Source organism: Temnothorax americanus, unplaced genomic scaffold (assembly GCF_048541705.1).
Source record: "Temnothorax americanus isolate GAGA-0224 unplaced genomic scaffold, ASM4854170v1 Scaffold24, whole genome shotgun sequence".
Lineage (NCBI taxonomy): Eukaryota > Metazoa > Arthropoda > Insecta > Hymenoptera > Formicidae > Temnothorax > Temnothorax americanus.
Window position 1 is genome coordinate 2,785,853 of NW_027509381.1, and position 21,532 is coordinate 2,807,384.

The following is a 21,532-nucleotide window of genomic DNA, read 5'->3' on the forward strand; positions in this document are numbered from 1 at the left end:
CTAGACAAATTTGAGATTACCTTTTCTTAAATTGTATGGAAAAATATATATATATAATTAAATAATTTAGCAATTAAACTTTGAATATAAGGTAGACATTCAAGCAGAATCTTCTCTAGATTAACTAAAACAAAATTTTGTTACATTTATACTCGTATAAATACTTAATTCGCATAATATAATTAATATTCAATGTTTAATATAACTGGAATATTTAAATAATTAATATTTAATATATTTAATTTTATATATTAAACACACACACTTCCATTATTATAAATTATCCTGGAAATTTTTATTAAACAAAACTCTGCCTTATAAGTATATGTTTTTAATTTATATAGATACATTAATAACATGCTATAATAAATGTATAGTTAAAAAAACAATGAAACCTTACACGCTGCCATAATAAAATGTTTCAATATCTTCTTCCATAATTAATAGCAGATTAGTAATTTTATTCGATAACGCATACGCGTTTGTAGAAGAATCAAATTACGGATGTTATTGAATAAGCCAGCATTTTGATTGTTGCAAAAACGTGTGCAGACGTGGCAACTCGGTTTTATTAATGAAATTAACTGTTTTCTCTCGCGTTGGCACCTCGCCACGGTGTTTTCGTACAGACACGGTCGGGAATCACGTTTGCGTTTCTGTTGACGTTAACAAAGCGGATTACCGATATAGTCGACGAGTGCAATAAAAGAAATTCTCCCTAAACGACGTGTGAGAAATGTCAGGATTTTCCTTCTTGTAGCGATTACTTTGTTATCGTTGGGATTCCCTAAGTCACGTAAGAGCTCCTGGCTACCCGTGCTTTGACGCAAGATAAATCGTTATCTATAGCTAAATGTCCGAAAAATCATTAGGAGAACATCCCGACATCCCTGAAGTGTGATCGTCACAACTTTCGTTTTTATCTCACGCTAAATCCAAGATTTATAGGATGTAATCAAAGAAATGATACTTCAATTAAACTTGACATTAATTATAATTATTAAGTTAAATTTATTAAGCAAATGTAAAAAGCTTTCATAAATGTTTATATTAATAAAATAATAGATCTGACGTAGTACTTATTTTAAACAGATTTGCCGTTTATTAAAAATATCTTTTTTGAAATATCTGTTTACCATTTGCATGGTATAATATAAAATAGTTTACGTTATAGAAACGTTATTTGTTTTAGTGCTTCAGGATTCTGAAAGACAGGGTTATACATACATATATGAAGACAATGCTTCCTAAGTTTCGCGAAACCGTGTTTAATTGAGGACAAAAGTGCGCTCTTTCTATATATACTTGCTCCGTATTTATAACGTTTTGATGATTATATGTCTCGCTGAGCTTGCTGTTCATGACGTGTTCTTTCAAGGCTCATCCCAAATAGCCATAGAAAAGACAAGAAGGTTTCCATCTTTTTGATGGAAAGCTCAACAGCATTTCCTCGAGTTTCTAGCAGAGGCAACTAGAACTTCCTCTCGGCTTCGAGTTTTCGGAAGTGCGATGGTCTGCTATAAACACGAGATTTAACTTTCTGAGAGTTGTGTAACAAGAGGTCGACCACGACCAACTTGCATTATCCTTCGATTTTATCATCCTGAATAGAAGAAGAGAAGACAATCGAAATAATTTTTAAATCTTAGTAATTTAAAATAGAAAGCAACGAAAATTGAGACAAATACGTTACTAAAAAAATTCTATGGAAAAACATTTAACACGCGGTATTTCATGATATTGAATAATTTTTAGAAGCTGATTGGCAGAGTAAAGTGAAATTTTTTTAAGGGTTTTTTTTTCATTTGTTGTGTAGTGAGGTCTTTTTTTTATTTAGAAGCTTTTTGATGTATAAATCGTTACTTCTACCTATGTTATTGGAAATTATTAACCTGCTATCTCGTAGAAATATCTTCCTATAATAACAGCACTTGATAAATCGCTGCATATATATGGATCTTCTCCAATAAATCGTTATCGCTTTAATATAACGATAGCTAAACTTTTTGTAAATGATAACGGTGTAATATCGGATCAGCAGTTCTTGACACTTTTCAACTAATAAAAATCAGATACTTCACAGATTTAAATGTAGCAAACGCACCAATGTACGCTTTTTTTAACACATTCTACAAAATCAACATATCTCACCAATATTTATTTTTCATGACTAGAGGCATGCTTCCAATATTTTTTCGAACGCAGAACTTTTGAATAAAAAAATGTTGAAACAAAACATTTTATTGAAATAATATCAATTTAAAACTTCAAGAAAATGGAAATTTACGCAGAGGTCGGAAATTACTTCGTTGATCCGATGATATGGAAAGTGTAATAGAAAATTATCTCAAAGAATGGGAAAACAAATACGCAGTTTTTTGGCAACAAGATCGATTTTATTATCACAATGACCAAAGAACGGATATGTTTGATATTTTAAATAATAATAGAGGAGAAAAAGAGAGATTTGTCGAATACGCATGCATTTCATGATATCAATATGCTTAAGATCTCTTTGATTTTGTAATATTATATTATTGTTTGCGCTTAATATATTTATGGCAAATTTTATCGAAGCTCTCGATGCGGCCACGATATATACGCGAAAAAAATTGTCTCTATTAATGTGAATTTAATCCAATTTCGCGCGCTCATACGGATGAGAGCAATATGTTTAGATGCAAAAGGGGAAATGTATTAATTTCAATGCTGTTTGGATCGACTACGTATTATTAATCCTCTACCATATCGCACGACGAATGTTTTTAACAGCATATATTTTCGAATGGCAATACGACCGTCAGTGATATATCGATACTATCGCGACGGCTGCACACTAGAAAATATAACGACGCGTAGCTTGCAAATATTTGTCAGATACGCAGCGGCTTGATTATTTCCGCGAATTTTCATCGTTCTCTAATAAGCCATATTCGCGTAATTGGATACGCGACATATTTTTGATATCACCACTTGCTCTGCTGCAGAAAGCCCAGCAGGGTCCGGTCGATATCGTCGATTGACATTGCCCCGCGATTCAACGCACGATAAACGGACACGTAATTAAAGCCTCCGATCCCTGATGTAACGCTTCCGTAATATTAGAGATAACATAATGGTGATGACATAATGGCATTTATAGCGTTTATGCAATTCAATGCAATTAATATTAATGTATATAAAAATTATTCGGGGCGCGTTGTTATAAAATTATTCAAAAATTTGAGTTTGTTAGAATATTTAATCGCGTAGATATACAGATAAAACGTTACATAATTGGATGGTTCTCCATTTTATAAAAAGTTAGATCTATCTTTTCGGGCAGATAATATACACACATACCTACACAGACGATATATTCATCGCAAGAATTTATTAAACATTTCAAAAAATTTTTAATAAAGTTTAAATATGTTGCGATGAATTTTGTTTGATATTCAATCGATGTTATATTCATAAAGATAAACCATGTTGATGCGTTTTTTTAAATTTTTATTTTGTCGAAATACAAGAGTATATACGTTCGCGATAACACATTGCAGTCTATTCATTCGCTAGAATTTTAATCTAGAATTACCGCCAAACTGAGACTGTGCGATGCTTCTTTTCAATAACCCCCCGAATACAAATAATATAAATAAAGTATACACAGTGAAAAAAAAGACTGTGACACTGGAATTCGAAGTTGATGTAATATCCTTTAATTTGATATATATATTAGACGTGAACAGTTTGAATAAATTAAACATGTAAATTATAAATAAATATTACAATAATAATCTTTGCTGTTGTTTTATAACATATATTTAAATAAAGAGATTCTAATAAAATTATTGGAAGAAGAAAATAATATATAATCTGTTTACTTCGAAAAGTTTGATAGTTTTTTTTGTTGGAAATGTACACATTACATTTTTATGGCAAATATTATGGAATTAAAACAAAAGCTGAACAAATGTTGTGACTGATGATACGAAAATTAATATAGTGTAATAGAGAGAAGAGAGAAAGAATGTATAATATATAGATATTGGAATATATAGTATATTAATATAAAATATATTAAATATAATTCTAAACGGTGTTTATAGTTTTTAGTATTTTATTCTATTCAAGGCTCATCATTCTCATCAGTTGTATCATCAGTTATCGATAATTTCCCGATAGACAATCGCAAGATCGTGTAACTATTGATTCAACAATCTCTCACAGGCAACGGACGTTTTTATACGAATGCCGTTTTACTATATGAATGCATTGTTAAACGACTTGTACTTCACGTACACAATAGTACTGCTTAACCAAACGAGAAAGAGAAATTATCGAATCGTAATGGGGCGTGTTATACTGCCTGACGTGCTATTGGTAGAGTTATTGCTGGTAATTGATGTCTAGGTACAATCACATTGTTAATCATCACTGTAATTAATGAAGCAGCGCATCGGCAGTGAGTTTGGCTGGTTGAATGGAATACCGTGGAATTAGCGGTCACGGAGTGTATCTTGATGAGACTGACATGCGTCAAGATGGCAATAAATTTTGACAATAATTCTCACGTTCCGCGTGGAAGGATCACGAAATATCATTATACGACTATATTCGCGCCTGGATAGAAGAGACGTAAATATCTAATACATTGATAACGATATAAAATTAATGGCATTTTAAGAATAATTGAATTAATTATTAATCAATGAATAAAATAACATTTTATTATTAATCGACAACATAACATAATCAACGATAAAAATATTATTTTTATCAGCATGATCAAAACCTGAGAAGAATGTAGGATAATTTTGTAACATATAATATTAATTAAATGTGATATTATTGTGTAATGTGGAAATGTTCACTTACGTAATGAAGGCACAAACTGATCAGTTTACAACGCAAATCGTAATATGACATTGCACCGCGTTGTTACAACGTTGAAATTAGATTTCACGGCATATGGTATATAATGATCATGCTATAGCGATTCGAAAGCTGTAAGAGGAGAGGTACTGGTGAGCAAACTGGTATGGGTATAAATACGAGATTGGAATCGGTCGTATTCTCGTGCGTTACCGCGCGTTGAATTATATCGCGATGGTGCCTATACTGACTTGAACATTAAAGGTGGCCCATTCAAAACGCCTTCTCTTCTCATCGTCTTTCAAACGCGCGAACAAAGGCATCACATTCTCGCCGGATATGTAATGCGAAAAACGCGAAATCCGACTTTCAATAGAAACGAGGCTCGGGGATTTCAAATCACTCGTGCCTTTTACTTTTGCATTTTTCGCCATCGCGATGTTTTCGCAGAATTTCTTCTTTGTTTATTAGTGATAATTCATACCTCTCCCCTCCCCCTTACTCTTCTTTATTTATTCAAAATAAATTTTCCATTCTCTCAATAAAAAATTATTTGCGAAATATTGAATCATTATTTTCCCGGTAAGAGTAAGAGATGTTAGGAAATGCAGTACATATGATACTTTATGACGAGTATAAAATATGCATATGTCTTGTTTCCTTACTTTCTTCTGAAGTGTGTCAGATTTTACGAAGAAATTGTCTTGAGTAAGATTATTATGTCTGTAAAATTTAATAGGTATTTAAAGTGAAGTACCTATACTTATACTTATACTTATATACTTATACATTATTATAATAATTATAGTAGGTCGTATTGAAGTAATGCTGTAAAAAGTTTTAACATTATAGCAATCAGTTTGAGTGTTCTACATAATTATTTTGATGGTGCGACAAAATTATTTTCAGATCTGTATCTTATATAGCTAAATTTTTAGATACTGTTCTTTCCGTTTAGAACTAAAAACCATGAAACTAAATCATCAATGGTTTCAATCACATTCTATACACGAGGAGGCGATATTGGATACTTTACAGTATAAATTTATACTCGAATTATTTTGAAGTAACCCTGAGAAGAGGGATAGATATCTTTATTTTTCCGTTTCGATCATCGCGAATGGCAAATACGTATAGAATTTCTGAAGAAACGTTTGAAAGAGGTCTACCGAGATGGAAGGATCAGAAAGTAAATCTTCAAAGATCGAACATCGTGCCATGCTCGAAGGGCAATGAAGAAATGCGCTGCCAGGAGGGATTAAAGAAACGAAAGGCAGCGGGTGGTGGGGGAGGAGATGGATAGAGAGTGAGAGCAGGATGAAAATCGATATAGATAGCGGGTGTGATTTGAATTTTACATATAACGTATACACAAGCTCGCGCGATCAGTAGGGCGGAATCGAAGCCGCACGAGAAGCAGATATACTACATCGCGTTGACTCTGGTGAAACCCCCTCGAGGGGTTGATTCGGGTTTACAAGTCATTGCCAATCCTAAGCGGCTCCGCGAAGGATCTTTCGAGGAGGGGAAAGTTTCGAAATCAGAGATTTGCAACAGCTATTCTTAATCGGTTAATAAAGCATTTTTCCATGAGACAATACGTATACGATGATAGTACTTACTTGGAGATGTAATTGGAACAGTGATTTTATTGCGTATTAATTAGCGACAAAACATTTTCTAATTATTTCTGTTATCGCAACGAGCAAATAATACCTAATGATATATTTCTTTTCAAAAATATATAAACGTATGATACACATACATATAATTAGAATTAATTAATAATTAATTAATTAATTAATTAATTAATTAATTAACAATATATAATACATAACATATATGATAGAATTAATTTTTAATGAGTTTAAAAAATGTTATATTACAATAACGATTACTATAAATTTGTTATCTCATATACATCCAAATGTAGTTGAATATTTTATGCTAACCCACAAAGCAAACCGCGAACGTATAATAGCTTCGTAATCTCCCAACGGACAATTTCAAAATCCGAAATTGATAGTCGCACCATGAAAAGCAGAAAGAAAAGTACGCGCATCGCCGATGGACTCGTGGGAGTTGCGGGCATATTGTATGGAGCCAGGTACTCCTAGGTGTAAATAATAGTTACTATTCCATTGTGTGTGTGTGCTCCCCTTCCGTTGCGTTCGCCCCGAGGGCGCATCCGCATCCCTCTCGTATCGTTACCCGGCTGTTTGTAACGTGTTCCAACCCTTTCCAAACACATGTTCGTATTTTTCATAGAGACATTCAGTCCCCGGCTTGTCGAGTACGCCGCTTTTGTCGAACTTTCGACTCTGTTCAAAAGTTTCCGACTTCGCTCGAGCTCTTCCGTTTATGTCAACTTCGCGACTCCATCATCCGACGCCTCGCGTTATCCGGTCATCCTTGCAAATAGCTGAAATTTCCGGCGAGGAAGCGGAATGAAAAACGATGTAGACGGCCATTTTTTTGCCCTTTCTCTGATAATATGTCCCTGATATTTTTCAACACCTCGAAATTTCCTTACGTTTTTCCTGTTTATTTGTTTGATAGAATTGATGTCAAGAGACAGTTTTATAAATATTTCTGTTAATTTAATTTTGATTATTTATTGATATTATTAGCTTATACCATTTTATTTATATATAATTTAATGTTATTTATCTAATAAAAAATTCTAATATACATATTATATACATATAATATAACATATAATTGTAGAATTATATGTTTTATTAGATATATAGAATTATTATTATACTATATCATAAAAGAGATTCCGTTGTCAGTTCATACAGTCACTTCATTCTTTTCGTAGATTTATTGTTTTGTAAATCCATATGACGCGCATTCCGAACGTATTTCATTGCACAATCATTATAAATACCGCTTGCGGTTCGGTCTTCTCGTAAGAAGACAAAGTAGGATATCACTCGTCTACGTTTCGTTAATCAGCAAGATTATCTGAGATAAAGCCGCCATATCCGCCGGGTTAACTAGCGTGTTTTACAGGAGTTTTACTGAGAGGTATATCCGCGTTTCTCCTCTTTAGGGTTGGATCGAAGAGGTTCAGTGGGTGTAGCGAGCTCTGCAGATGGTTATAGGCGAAATTCCCAGGAAACTCTCAAACTACGAATCTCCGCCAATAGACGAGGCGCAGTCGAATCGTCGTGCGGAGGTCGGAAACGCAGGGGACGAAGCGGATTAATTACAACTGGCCCGTTTCGCCGGTGGAACGACGAAAACGGTTAACTCACTTCCTTTTACGTCTGATCGTTTGTGATTGCGATTAAAGGCTTAAACATCATTACTTAACGATCGAGCGAACAAAACGTGTATTAAACCCGAGGAAATAGGAGATCGATCTTCGCAAAGCCGGTCTTGTCAAAAGACTTATCGTATTCCTTCCTTCTCGCAATTGTCACGTTCTGTCGTAAGAATTATTATCTTTTTTCAGAATGTGAGAATTTAGTCTCTATAATGTTGGAATTTTTAGCAATTAAGGTATAACTCATAATTTCGATGAATTATTCTATGACATAAAATAATTTACTGCAAAATAATTTTATTTTTTTAATTAGTTCAACAAATCTACTTGCAAATAAGCTTACGCGTAGGTATTAATATATCTATCTCTTTTATATGGATGCATTGAGCAAATCTTGTTCTAATATTTTTATATGTATATGATTTCTGTCTAAAATATCACAGAATATTAGATGATAATAAATCAGGTAGCTTCTTTTAAGGGAACAGATATAAAGACAAATTTATTATTATGCGGCATTAAAATAGACTTTAATGCGAAAGTAGTAATACGAGATAAAAAGGGAAAAATTTGCGGTACGATTCACGTCACGGAACAGGAATATTAACCTATTTAAGCCAAATTATTATCAGAACACAAAAAATTTTATATAGAATTAATTTGCTAATTATTTGCTATTTTTTGCTTTTAAAAGTAATTTTTTTGCTCCATCAGTTATTAAAAAGTTACGAAGGGCTAAATAGCTTCCCCCTCCTCGGGGACGGGGGCTGGATAAGCTATCTAGCCTTTTGTAAATTTTTAATAGCTGAAGCAAAAAAATTACTTTTAAAAGCAAAAAATAGCAAATAATTAGCAAATTAATTTCATATAAAATTTGTCGTGTTCTGATAATTTGGGTTAGATAGCTTAATATACCTTCACGGAACGTGGAAAATAAATCCCGCATCAGAGGGAAAAACTTTCTTTGCACCCCATCGAATTTCTGTCGCTTAAATTCTATCCCGCATATATAGTCGAGTTTAGTTTATTTACAATTAGAGAGTATTTTTACAATGCTCCTTTCTTATTTATTTTTGTTAGTGTTTTTTTCTAGGATTAAAATAAAATAAGCTCGACGAGATTTTTTCGGGATTTTCGACTATATATTGCTCTCACTCTTTCTCTCTCTCTCTCTCTCTCTCTCTCTCTCTCTCTTTCCCTCTTTCTCTCTCTCTCTCTCTCTCTCTCTCGATTAGTGGATTTTCTTTCGAATATATTGCTTTGTTTTGCACAGCAATGAAGATAAATTCGTATGCATTGCATTTGTACAGATTATACCGCCAGGTTTTTTTATTTCCCCTCAAAGGCAAAGTGATAATCCATGCACGAAATCCGAAAAATTTGAATAAATCTGTAAAATTGTATCGCAGCAATTATGCGCAAATCAGTTTCACCTCTCGTCTCCGATCGATGATAGAATCGTTTGATAATCGAGCTCGCGAATGTTCTCCGATCGAATTTCTTTTGTCAAATCGACTATGAATGATGCATAGTGTGTGCGGTAGTTTCGTATATTCCTTAATTTGAACTCGCAAAGTAACCTTTAAACTTTTGCCATTTCTGTGAAAATGCGATTGTAAGTTGAGATTTTCTGGGTGTGTATGTACGTGTATGTGTGCGCGCGAGTATTCCTGTGTCCTATGTCGAGTAATGTAAAAAAATGTAAATTGAATTCGTATACCTTCCCTCTTAACGAAGAAAAGGCATTAAAGTCTTACGCAAGCACGGGACTATTAATTATGTTTGGCGATTATACAGCGATAAAATTCAAGGTAGTGAAATGCGAAAAAAAAAACGCACTTAAAATATTATTACATCTATTAAAAAGTCATCAACGAAACGCAAAGACGAAGTGGGGCAAAGTAATTTTAACTCAGTCGTGAAGAGGACAAATAAGTAAGCTTATTAACAAAAACTGACCGACAAAAGCTCTCGATTGATCGACACATCTTACATTGATAAATGGCCGCATAATGTTTCTTCGTCTCTTGTTGGCGCGGCATATATAAATTAAAATAGACAGTATTGTATCGAGACAGGGTTATTGCGTACGGCCGCGCAGGTGTGTCGCAACTCGAAACAATTATTACCGCTGCGGTGCATATCCTGCGCCTGGTGCAGCGCATTCGTCCCTTTTTAATATTTCTGCCGCAGCGGCGGAGTACGTGGTATACGGCGCTTTGCGTCGTGTAAAATGAGAAGAAAAGGAAAATGCGCGCTATACCGATGAAAAGCATGGAAACGCCCTTGCCCGACTCTCTTTGTCCTCGACCCTCATTGGCCTCTCCCCGAGCTATACACACTTCTCTCCGCGTGCTTTCATCTTCCAACGCAGCGCCTCACCGTATATAATTGGACAAACACGGGCTGATATTTATGCAAGTGTTATGTCCGACGTGAAACGCTGTGTGCACGTTACTCACGGTTATACGCATGTACGGAATTCCGTGGATCGCAGGAGTGCGCCGCGAGAGAGATTGTCGTGAAATAAAAATGCCCGCGGAAAACGAAATCACTCTCGAGTAGACGCTTCCACAGACAGGTCAGGGAAAACTGCATGGATGAATTTGAAGGGACGTAACTTGAAATTGCGAAGAGAATTAAGTCGGAACGAAATTGTACAATTTCGATCGTACGACATTCAAACGCGTTTTACGATTTACGCTGATAATGAATTGGTCGTTGCTGTTAATGGGAAAGTATGTAAAGAGTAAGCTAAAGTTTCTTTGAAATGCACTTCTGGAAGATACGGAATAAGGTCCGGAAATGGAGTCGGTCTCTTAAAATAAGTAGTTTATAGTTTATAGTAATGTTTCAATGCGAATTGTTCTCTCGTGCATAATTTTGTTATTGATGTGAAGAAAGTTAACTTTAAACGAATAGAAATAAAATTGAGGAAATTATAAACTATTATAATAATCGTGTGCGGTTTAATGCAAACATTAGAGTTAAGATAAACGAAGACCACTGCACTTACCGTTTCCCGTCATTTTCGGCCAGGTTAGTAATTTGCTTAAGGTTCCACTTTCTTCTGTCTTTACTTCCTGTTGCTTCCCATCCGAAATTCCCATCTGCAACATAAACAATATTTTAATACTCTCAGTTTGAAACGTGATTGCTCGCACAGTAGAATAATAGTCAAAACATGTATTACCTCTCCATTGCGATTTTTATTAGTATAACAAACTGTTTTTTTGTCAATAATTTTTTATTATAATTTTGATTATAAATTAGTAATTATAAATAATAGCTTTATATTTATATTTAGCATTATTCAACTATAACATTTAAAGATTTCTTTAAAATTTGCGTAACATTTTTTATCAATGATATCTCTATAATATATTATTTCTTAATTCGCAAAGAATTGAATAGGTTTTTTCTCATAAAATGTAAATTCAAAGAAAGTATATAATTAATAAGTTAGAATTAAGCTTATCAAATATACCTGCCGATGTTACCGATAGTATGCTAACGAGACATGATATTTAAGCATGGAATGACCTAATTCGTAATCTGATCCTCGTTTACTTGGGTATCCTTGACCCGGTGAACGTAAACATTAATTAACATCTGACTCATAGATCTCTCATAGGTCGTGTGATATTTTCGAACTCTGATTACACAAGAAGAAATGTTAAGGCGCTCAGAAAGTGGTCGTTAAAACCTTCTGCCATAAACGAAAACTTAGCAAGTAACTTACTAAAGTTGAGGCTACATACATGATATTTTTGGTTTACGTATATATACGCGTTTTATCAGAATATTATTACAATACTTCACAAAAATTACCGCTGTGAGTTTGAACAGCTTGCAAACCTCGGAGATATTAGCCAAGCCACATATCGTGGTCTCCTCAAATCCCTCGACTGAATGATAAGAACTTTCAAAAGTTTATGTGTGCATTATTTTATGCAAAATGTGCAAATAAGTTAGTAACAGACTGAAACATTATTTTTATTTTATTATCCCGACAATTTAGGTTTTGGAAATTCTAGTATTAGGAGAGTATGAGAGATATTTTATTTGTAATTTATTTAATTATTTAATAAATTGCAATTATTTGTAATTTATTTAATTATTTAATAAATTGCAATTATTTGCAATTTATTATAAAATCAAATAAGAATCGAATAAGTCGTCCAATAAATATGAGAACGCAGTAATTTAGGTGCTTATATTAATTATAATACATTATCGAATCATTAAAAAATGTTTTAAATATTATTTTAAATATTTGTAAGAGAGAGAAATTATGAAAAGATAATATTTACTGATTTTATTACTAGAAAGATATTGTATTCTTTAATTTACATTTTAAATTATATAATAGCTCATATCCGCAATAACAACAACTATTTAATAATTCTCGTGGCATTATATATTGCGTTATCAAATAGAGAATGAATATAATAAATTAAATAAATTATACAACACATAAAATACAATGAATCGACATAATTTCGGTGTATAATAATCAATGAAATTTTGTTTTATATCTCTATATAAAGAATCGAGAAAATCCGTACCGAAATAAAATATCGTAGACCAAACCCAAGGATACCGCATGAAAAACGGCAAAATTCAATTTTCTTTTCTGCTTCTTCCGAAAATGAGAAAAACGGCTATTTCTTCTGAAAGATTTCTGATGTTTCTCCGCGAACACCAAACGTTCTCTCCGAACTTCGAGCATGTCGTGGTGACCTTTGAAGTAGGACGATAGTAAATATCTTTACAGGTACAAGCGAGTCCATGCGAAAACCAATTTCGTAATCGAGATGTAAATTGCACCGCATATGGCCGATTGCCCGCTTTTTCTCTCTCTTCTTCCCTCCCTCCTCTCTCTCTCTCTCTCTCTCTCTCTCTCTCTTCCTTCGTTCCCCATCGAACTTTGCTTTTTGTTTGTGATATGCACCTTCGGTGCCTCAAGCTCTTCTTATCCGAGGTACTCGCCGCTCACTCGCTCGTTCTACTCTGCACGTATGCAAACACATTTCCCTTATACCCCGGCTATATTATTTGGCACGATGAGCGTGGCATAATACGCGAGCTCCATTTCTGGAACGATTCCAGCGGTTGGAAACAGTCGGTGGGACACCGCCACCGATTTGATCCCGGTTGCCTCCTGATGAAATGCGGCAACGCGAATAGGTATACATACACATATATGAAGAATGTTAAACACGTGGCAGACCACGGCCGCTCCATTCTCATTTCTACCGTGTGCGTGTCATTTTGCTGATCAGCGCAGCTCTTGCACGCGGAGCCTTTGTATATATCGTTATTAAGTTCGACGTTTGATTTGCAACGTTTGATTGCAACGCGTATAATTTGCAATAACTACCATCGATCGCGTAGCTGCAAAATGACCGAGTCACACTGCTATAAATAAATTCTTTGTTTAAACTATGAATCGGAGTATTTCGATCTGTATAGGAAACATAGTAATTCTGAATATATAGACGTATAATATGTTCGACATTTCAGATATTTTAATTAATCATGATTGCGGTTGCGAATAAATCCATTCTTGTGAAATATTTAAATTTGGAAAATATTGCACTTTTGCATCACTTTGATCTTTGGATGCTGAATCATGTGTGTTTACTCCAATCACGCATAAATGCTATATCTTGCGAAAGTACAGACAACAATGTGCGTTGGAATTGTTGCAATTATTGATATTGATATATCACGAACACGATTCTATCTGTCAAAAAGCGTGACTTATTACATTTTGCTTTATCGAAATCTTATTGCCGCACGGTTATTGTAAATTGCACAGTAAATTGCGAAGACGTATATCTGCAATGGATTTTCTAACGCTCCGCTTTGTTAATTGCCTAATTTATAAGCGCACGTACGAGGAACGATATATTCTAGTGCTCCGAAATTTACGTATCAGAAATTCTCAACATCTACATTTCCCGCGATAGGAGTTGTCGAATAGCGACCGCGTTACCGATAGCACGATGTCGCATTTGCAAACGTTATGACGCGCATAACTGAAGTTCCGTCCGAGTTCGAGTGCCGTGCCGTTCCGCATGCAGTTCGGCGCAATCGTCTGCCAGGTGGATTTAATCGGCAACATGCCTTATCGTGCTACTAATATATGGCGCTGCAAAAGAACGGAACACCAGAGGGCTAGAAAACTCGCGCGGGCTAGCTCTCGTAAATTACAGCAGTTGTCCTTCCATGAGTATTATCACTTCCTGTGATAAACAATCACATATATTTGAGCCATTTTATCCAATGTTTCTGTAGGCATGGAACGTTTTTCTCTAGTACGATAAATCCTCTTTTTACTCGCATTTTCAGAAATACTTCTTTTTATCTTCGAGATTAATATGGCATAATTTTTACTGTACAATTAAAAAACTTTTATCCACATTATACATGTATGATTTTTATTTCTAGCAGTTAGATTTAGGAAAGATTCCCAGCCAAAAGTTTTGAGCCTCTATTAAGAATATTTACAAATACGCTGTTAATAATCATAAAAACTTGTTAAAATCACTTAAATCAGTAACATTAATGTTCTTGTTATGATATTAAATAGTAGTAAGCCGTTAAAGTATGCATACAACCGATATATATATTGGATTTCTCAGATTACTGTACTTTTGGCTGGGAAGGTATAGGTAATACATCCTTAAATGCAGCTTTTTACGATTGTATTGATATCGGTGAGCGTGGAACGCATATTAGGATCGGAAAAAAACAATTGGAATAAATAAAAGAAAGGGATATAAACATGCCCCAAATAATATTTTCCACGCCAAAATAACACGACCTATCGAATGACGAATGATGTGGTTCCATTGAAAAATAGGATTTCGCGTATATGGATTACGTTCAATGCGTATAGCATTGAACAGCCGACGTTTTCTCCGATTTATCGGAAATCTTTTCTGTATATTCAAAGAGCACGGCTCTATAAAATTGTTTTCTCTATTCCGATAAGATAGATATTAGAAAGCTTAGCTCGTCGAGTGAATATTCCCCAGCGCATTTATATTTCACCATCAGATAATACACCAGAAAATAAACGGTCTTTAATTTCGGACCACCGAATGGCGGTAGGTAACGTTTGTCTGCATAATTCCCCGCGGCATATTTTTTGCTGAAATGAGAGCGACCGTGGGGTTTTTTAAAATTAGCAGTCATAAGTTTAAGAATGATATTACACACCTTAATTATGTTATGTCGAGGGTTCGGCACTAATGGGCGAAGTTTTTCGGATCGTAATAGCGAAAGTCGGCGTTCTTTCACTGACACTACGCTTTTATCGCTATATATTTTTACGCGAGGCTACCATTAAATGCTCCCCGCCCAGCATAATAGTGCAATGTTTCCTAAGTTGAAGTTTCTTGGACGGGAATTTTTCTTGGAAGTGCAACTATTTTACGGCGAACAGGATAACAGGGATAACTGAATCATACCGTGAGCTAAAATGTCGATTTAAAATAGAAGCTATTAATAAGTAATATAGTATTTTATCACGCCTATATTTAATCGAGTAATAATCATTACTAATTTTAGAATTTTAGAATTACAATGCTAGAAATAGATTAATAAAAAATGTTGTATGTTAATATTCTTCTTGTATTTTTCATTTGCCCTGCCAATAACGCTTCTGAGGAACGCGAGGAAACCTTAAGAGGTAAAATTTAGACTGCAGTTACACTGCAGTATTTTGCAAGACATTAACTCGACAAATTATTTACGGCGAAAAAATATCTTAAACCTTCCACGTCTTCTCTCACCGCACAGTCTTTATTTGTATTCGTGCGTGTAATATTAAACAACATCACCAAAATGCATGTTATACGAATTCGCATAGAAAGAAAATAGTTTAACTTATTAATAATACAAACAATAATATACCGTGAAAAGAGAATAATAAATATCGACAAATATTGCCGAAATAACTCGAAGATTATGTCGCTGGAAAATATGCGCATGACAATTTATGCCAGAAAGCATGCTGAGCTATATATTAACAAGCCGATAATTGTCCATTCATACAGAGGACCAATTCCATCGACACCTAACGATCAAACGACAAATTAATTAACAGCCGAATGAGTCGCAAGAACAAAGGTAGTAGCATGTAAACGTGTTAATGACGCGACTGCACGTCACCGGCGGGCTTTTAAGCTACCTTCGACACCTGTCGACTTTATAGCGTCGGGAGCCTCGTAAAGCTACGACGTAATCGTTGCCGAGCATGTACTTTCCAGTAGCGAAACGCGATCTTCGGATTGAGTTATAATAATTTGAGCCTTTAAATGTCAGAACATGTTTGCCACCGAACATCGAGTTGAAGCTACATCCCTACGGCGACGCGACGTGCTAAAGCGGAGCTATATCGATTTTTGTACACTCATATAAAGAAATGGATGGGAGTAAAGAGTATGCATATGCAGACTGTGTAACAGCTTTTCTCGTTTTTTTTGTCCAGATATGAAAAATGCCTGCTTTGAGTCGTTTTTTTAAAAGAAGAAGTTAGGTCCGCACGACTTACTTCGATGAGGAGCCGTTAATACCACGAGGCGCACGCTTGAATTGAAATACGGAGTCGCAAAAATGCAAATAATGGATTTTCCAGTTTTTATTGGATTGTTCTTGTCGCACGTGGCGCGAATTAATTCCGTCTGAAAATTTTTCGCGCATTTATCGCGCTCTCGTATAGTGTGACGATAATTCATTCATTGGAAAACGATCGACCGGTATAATGATTTGATAAAATTTTGCGTTCTCGCTGGTCATTTATGTTGAATTGCGTGTTAAAACGCAACGTGACACTTCACCTTTCACGCGACAGGTTTATTTCGACTCGCGTTTATAGAGAAACATGTAATTCGGATAATTAAATCTTTGGTAAATTAGGGAAAAGGTCACAGTTTTCTTCCTGTGTTTTCTCCCCTCTCGACAGAGACAGAAAGAAAAGCTGTAGGCTGAAGGAAAAATGTGCGCGTCAATCTCGAGTGGTCGCACGGTGGCGCAGAAAAAAACGAGTGTGTTTGAATTTGCCCGATAACGCGCGGTATGAACGCAGCGGATATATTCGAGCAATAGTATACGCAGCGTTGTAAATGGTGGTGTAAAAGATTTTTCCCGATGAATCTACACTCACAGGAAAATGCGTTCACTTTTCAGTGAGAGGGTATTATCCTGAAGAACAACTTTCTCGGTTGAACGATCTCTTACAAAAATTAGAAATGACGGCAATTAAAGATCACTATATTGATCTGATTTTTATTTCGAAATAAGGTTAACCCTATACTACATTATGTGATTTTTTGCAACGTAATTATTCGCGTGAGGTGTATTTTACATCTCAACATTATATCTCAATTTTCTTTTTGATGATTTATAATTAAATAAAGATTGATAATATTCTATTATATATCGCATCCCTATAGAAGAATACTGTCACAACTCAAAACTTCACAATTTTTAGGGGAGAGAAAAAACAAATGTATTTCAATTTGTTTTTAATTGTGAGATAACTAACGCAATTACACAATTATGATATTTTGTTATAATGAAACTTATACTGTTTCTTGAAGAGGTCTGTTGTGATTCACTTGTCAATTCACTTATGAGTATTATGACTCTTTACCCGGGAAACCGCAATGTAACCAGTTAAAAGAATAATGACACTTTTACTCCGTGCAGCATATTTCATATAGGTAGGTGTGACGTGACTCTATTCTAGCACGTAGGTAACATTTTAGGCATACTTTTTATGGGGTTAACTCAAAATCGAAATTTTTTAAATTGTGACAGTGTATTCTTTTATAGGGATGCGATATCTTCTAGATAAAAATAAGTGCAAAACATCTTTAATTGTGAAACAATTTGTGCAGCATTTAATCGATAAAATATATATAATAGTATAAGAATATATATAAAAATATATTTTACTTTGTCAGTTTAGTACATTTCTATAAAACTACATATATATGGTATATTTACATCCTATGCGAGTAACATGTTAAGCGGGAATAAGTCACAGTTATAGGGAAAAGGTCACAGTTTTCTTTCTGTCTCTGTCGAGAAAGCTGTAGGCTATCTTTGTGAAATTCCCAAAATATAATGCTTTACAATTCACGGCAGATTATCACATTTCCTATTACATTTATAATGAAAACACTCAATACAAATTTAATTGCATGAAATAAGAATTAGGAAATCGTTGAATACATCCAATAAAAAAATTATATGCATCTAAAACAGTAATGACTTTTCAACATAATGTTAAATAAAAATGTCTTTTAAACATACATCTAAATTCACAGTGTGAATTATTTATTACAAGACTTAACGCGAGTACGTGTATGTAAACGACAATAATGTATACAACGAGAACAGTTCGCCGATAGAAAATATGAAGTACTCGGGAACAGTGATGAGTGGCCGCCGCACCGCAGGGAAATAACGAAAGAGAATAAGAAAGCGTCGTGCCAGCGACAACTGTATTACCACGGCATTTACTTACAATAATGTATAGCAATACATTTCTATCTGGAAACGCTGCATTAAAGCGCGATCATAACTGGGAAGCCGTCTGGTGCGTGGGTGTAGCCGCGGTGTAGCGCGCGCTGCATTTTTCCATACAATTTCCACGACGAAAGGAATTTAAGGTGTAAAATCGCGCGAGATCCGACCTTTTGTCCTCGTTCTCAAGTTTCTAGAGTTTCTCGCTTTTGCAAAACGTTACGATCAGCCCACGGCGGAGGGAAACGCGCGTCAGCGGAAAATTTTCGTCGGGGCGCGGCTTGCGGGGATCGGTTTGCACTAACTCTTGTAACGTTTATGATTTTTCTCGAGAGGATGAGCCTTATATTCTTTTCGCGTGGCGCTGAAAATGACAAGCTTGCGGACTCCAGTCGTTAGCACTGATACAGCTTTATGACGAAAGTTTGTTAATAAAAGTTTGCTTACGGTATTGCCCTCCGGGTGAAGGGACGTGAGGCAGGGGGAAGGGGGGCCGAGTGATGATTTAGTAGGACGACATAGATTTCATGCCTTCGCTATGCAGATGAGAGACGCGGGAAAAGTTGGAAATTCCGGTCCCATAAGAGGACGAGTATATATGAAGATGACTGGCAAAGCATCGCTTTTAACGAGATTATTATACGCCTCATTTTGTCGCGCCGTGATATACGCTTGGCACTTTGAAGAAATTTTGAATAAAGTCGCGAAATTGTGAGCAATTGAAAAGGATAGTACGGAAGAATGATAAAATAAAGTCGTATACGAAGAACGATATTCTAAATAGAATTACGGGACATTCTATTTTAAAACGGAAGTCTCAATTTGATATCTTTTTATTTTTAATCGCTCTAGTTTTTTTATTCTCATACCGCGACCAATAAATAAATAATTCTTATAAATAAAAGGCGCCCCTCTAAATATATATATATGTTGCAAGCATAATACAAAATCAGGCATTTTATAAGATGCCTAAGGCTTTTTACAATAAGCCGGCATAACGAGAGTTTTAGGAAAGAAATTAAAGTTTAGAAATGATTTTTGTACATACCATAATTTAAAAAATTTGTAAGTATATGCATGGGCGGAGCCCTCCCCCGCATAGAAAAACCAATCTAACTCCAAGCCTATTCCTAAAGAAATTGAAATTTGGTTGAAGTAGGCTTGGAGTTAGATTAGTTTTTTTATGCGAGGGCGCAGCCCTTCCCCCGCCTACATGTGTAACTGTCTATACACACCTATCAGCAAATTACTTCCCTTAGTACTGACCCAAACTGTTATATTTCTAAAATATCTAAGCGAAATCTATGCATTATAAGTAAGGTACACACACGACATTATGCCGGCTTATTATATATATAGTTTATTAACTTTAGCATAACAGCCAGAAAGTGGACTTGGTTTACAATCATTTCCCTAGTCATTCACACACACACTCCTCCTCATGCTCCTTATGCCGGCTTATTATAAAATGCTTGATTTTGTTTATGCTTGCAACATATATAAAGATGAATATTTCTGTCACAATATTTATATTATATACAATGTATACAGCACGGGAAATGTCAAAATAATATTTTCATTATTGATTCGCCGAAAATGAATTCATGTTTTACTCGTCGTGGATGGAATACCAAATCATGCATATGCTTTCATATTTCACTCGTCGCGCATTAATTGATCTCTTCAGAGACGGACTACGCGTAATAAATATTAACACGCGCAACGAAATATATACGAAACCTGTCTGATGTTTGATGTATAATTTTGGTGCGGGCACCCGATTCCCGTGTTGGCGATGAAAATAACGGCGGAGTTCAAGAAGCATCGCCAAGAGAGTTTTGCCGATATCGCGACTGTAAAAAGCGAACTCTCCTCCCCCCGCTATATCACGATCGACCTTTGAGGCCATTGCCGAATATTGAAACCATCGGGGAACAAATAAATAAGCTAGCGCCATGGGTTCGATAAATTTCAAAACGATCGCTTGATAAACGCAGCCGGTATCCTCTTCCGCGCGATAGACGCATCCGGCTGGAAGCTGGAACATCCGCGCGCGCAAATGAAATGAGAGAAGAAAAAAGGCGATCGTAAAGCAAGATAAGCTCGAACACGATGCTTTTCAATATCTAAACAAAGGAAAAATAAATAAAAAATTTTTTGAAGACTTGAAGAGATTGGAAAATAAATATATGAGAAGAATAAATCGGACATCAAACTTATGAGAGTTTATATATATGTATATAAGGGTAAAATGCGTTATATTGCTACAATTTTTTTAAAAGTATATATCTTTTATTTAAATTGAAATTCTTCAATTTTTTATAAAATATAGAAACAGCGTATGTGTACTGAGACCTTTCGCATCTCTTGAACATTTGTATAGTAATGTTGCAAAAACTTTGTTGAGAGAATTTTCTATAAAGCATAGAATAATTTAACTTAACAATGTTACCGGCGAGTTAAAAAAAAGAGCATTAAAGCGAATATAGCAAAGTGTCTCTACGACAGAATTTTGCCTGATGTAATTCCAGAAGACATGTAAAAATAAAACAGCGCACACCAGAGAGAGAGAGAGAGAGAGAGAGAGAGAGAGAGAGAGAGAGAGAGAGAGAGAGAGAGTGAAGTAAACAGACGACATGGAAATGAAACGACGAATAAGTAATGCAAATTTACGTGTCAAGTATTTAAATAGAAATAGAAAATTGAAACTACATTGCAATTATTGTCAATATTACAATTTAAGCAATCAGCATTAATTGAAATTGAAAAGTTATAGTCATACGATTCAAATAAATTCAAGTATTAATGTAAATAGAGATGTAAAAGCAGGAAGAAACAGCGGAGATATGATACAGC

The 21,532-nt window shown here is 34.9% G+C and overlaps 1 protein-coding gene across 7 annotated transcripts in view; it reads right to left on the minus strand.

Annotated features, from left to right (window-relative positions):
- Window positions 1–21,532, minus strand: part of Fife (regulating synaptic membrane exocytosis protein fife) — a 164,736-nt gene that overhangs the window by 103,234 nt on the left and 39,970 nt on the right. For all 7 annotated transcript variants that reach the window (XR_013257272.1, XM_077408267.1, XM_077408270.1 and 4 more), the window contains one exon: window positions 11,148–11,241. Coding sequence is in view for 6 of the 7 variants with exons in the window: in XM_077408267.1 (XP_077264393.1) it covers window positions 11,148–11,241 (94 nt within the window). In the remaining variant the exon portion in view is untranslated. The remainder of the gene's footprint in view (window positions 1–11,147; window positions 11,242–21,532) is intronic.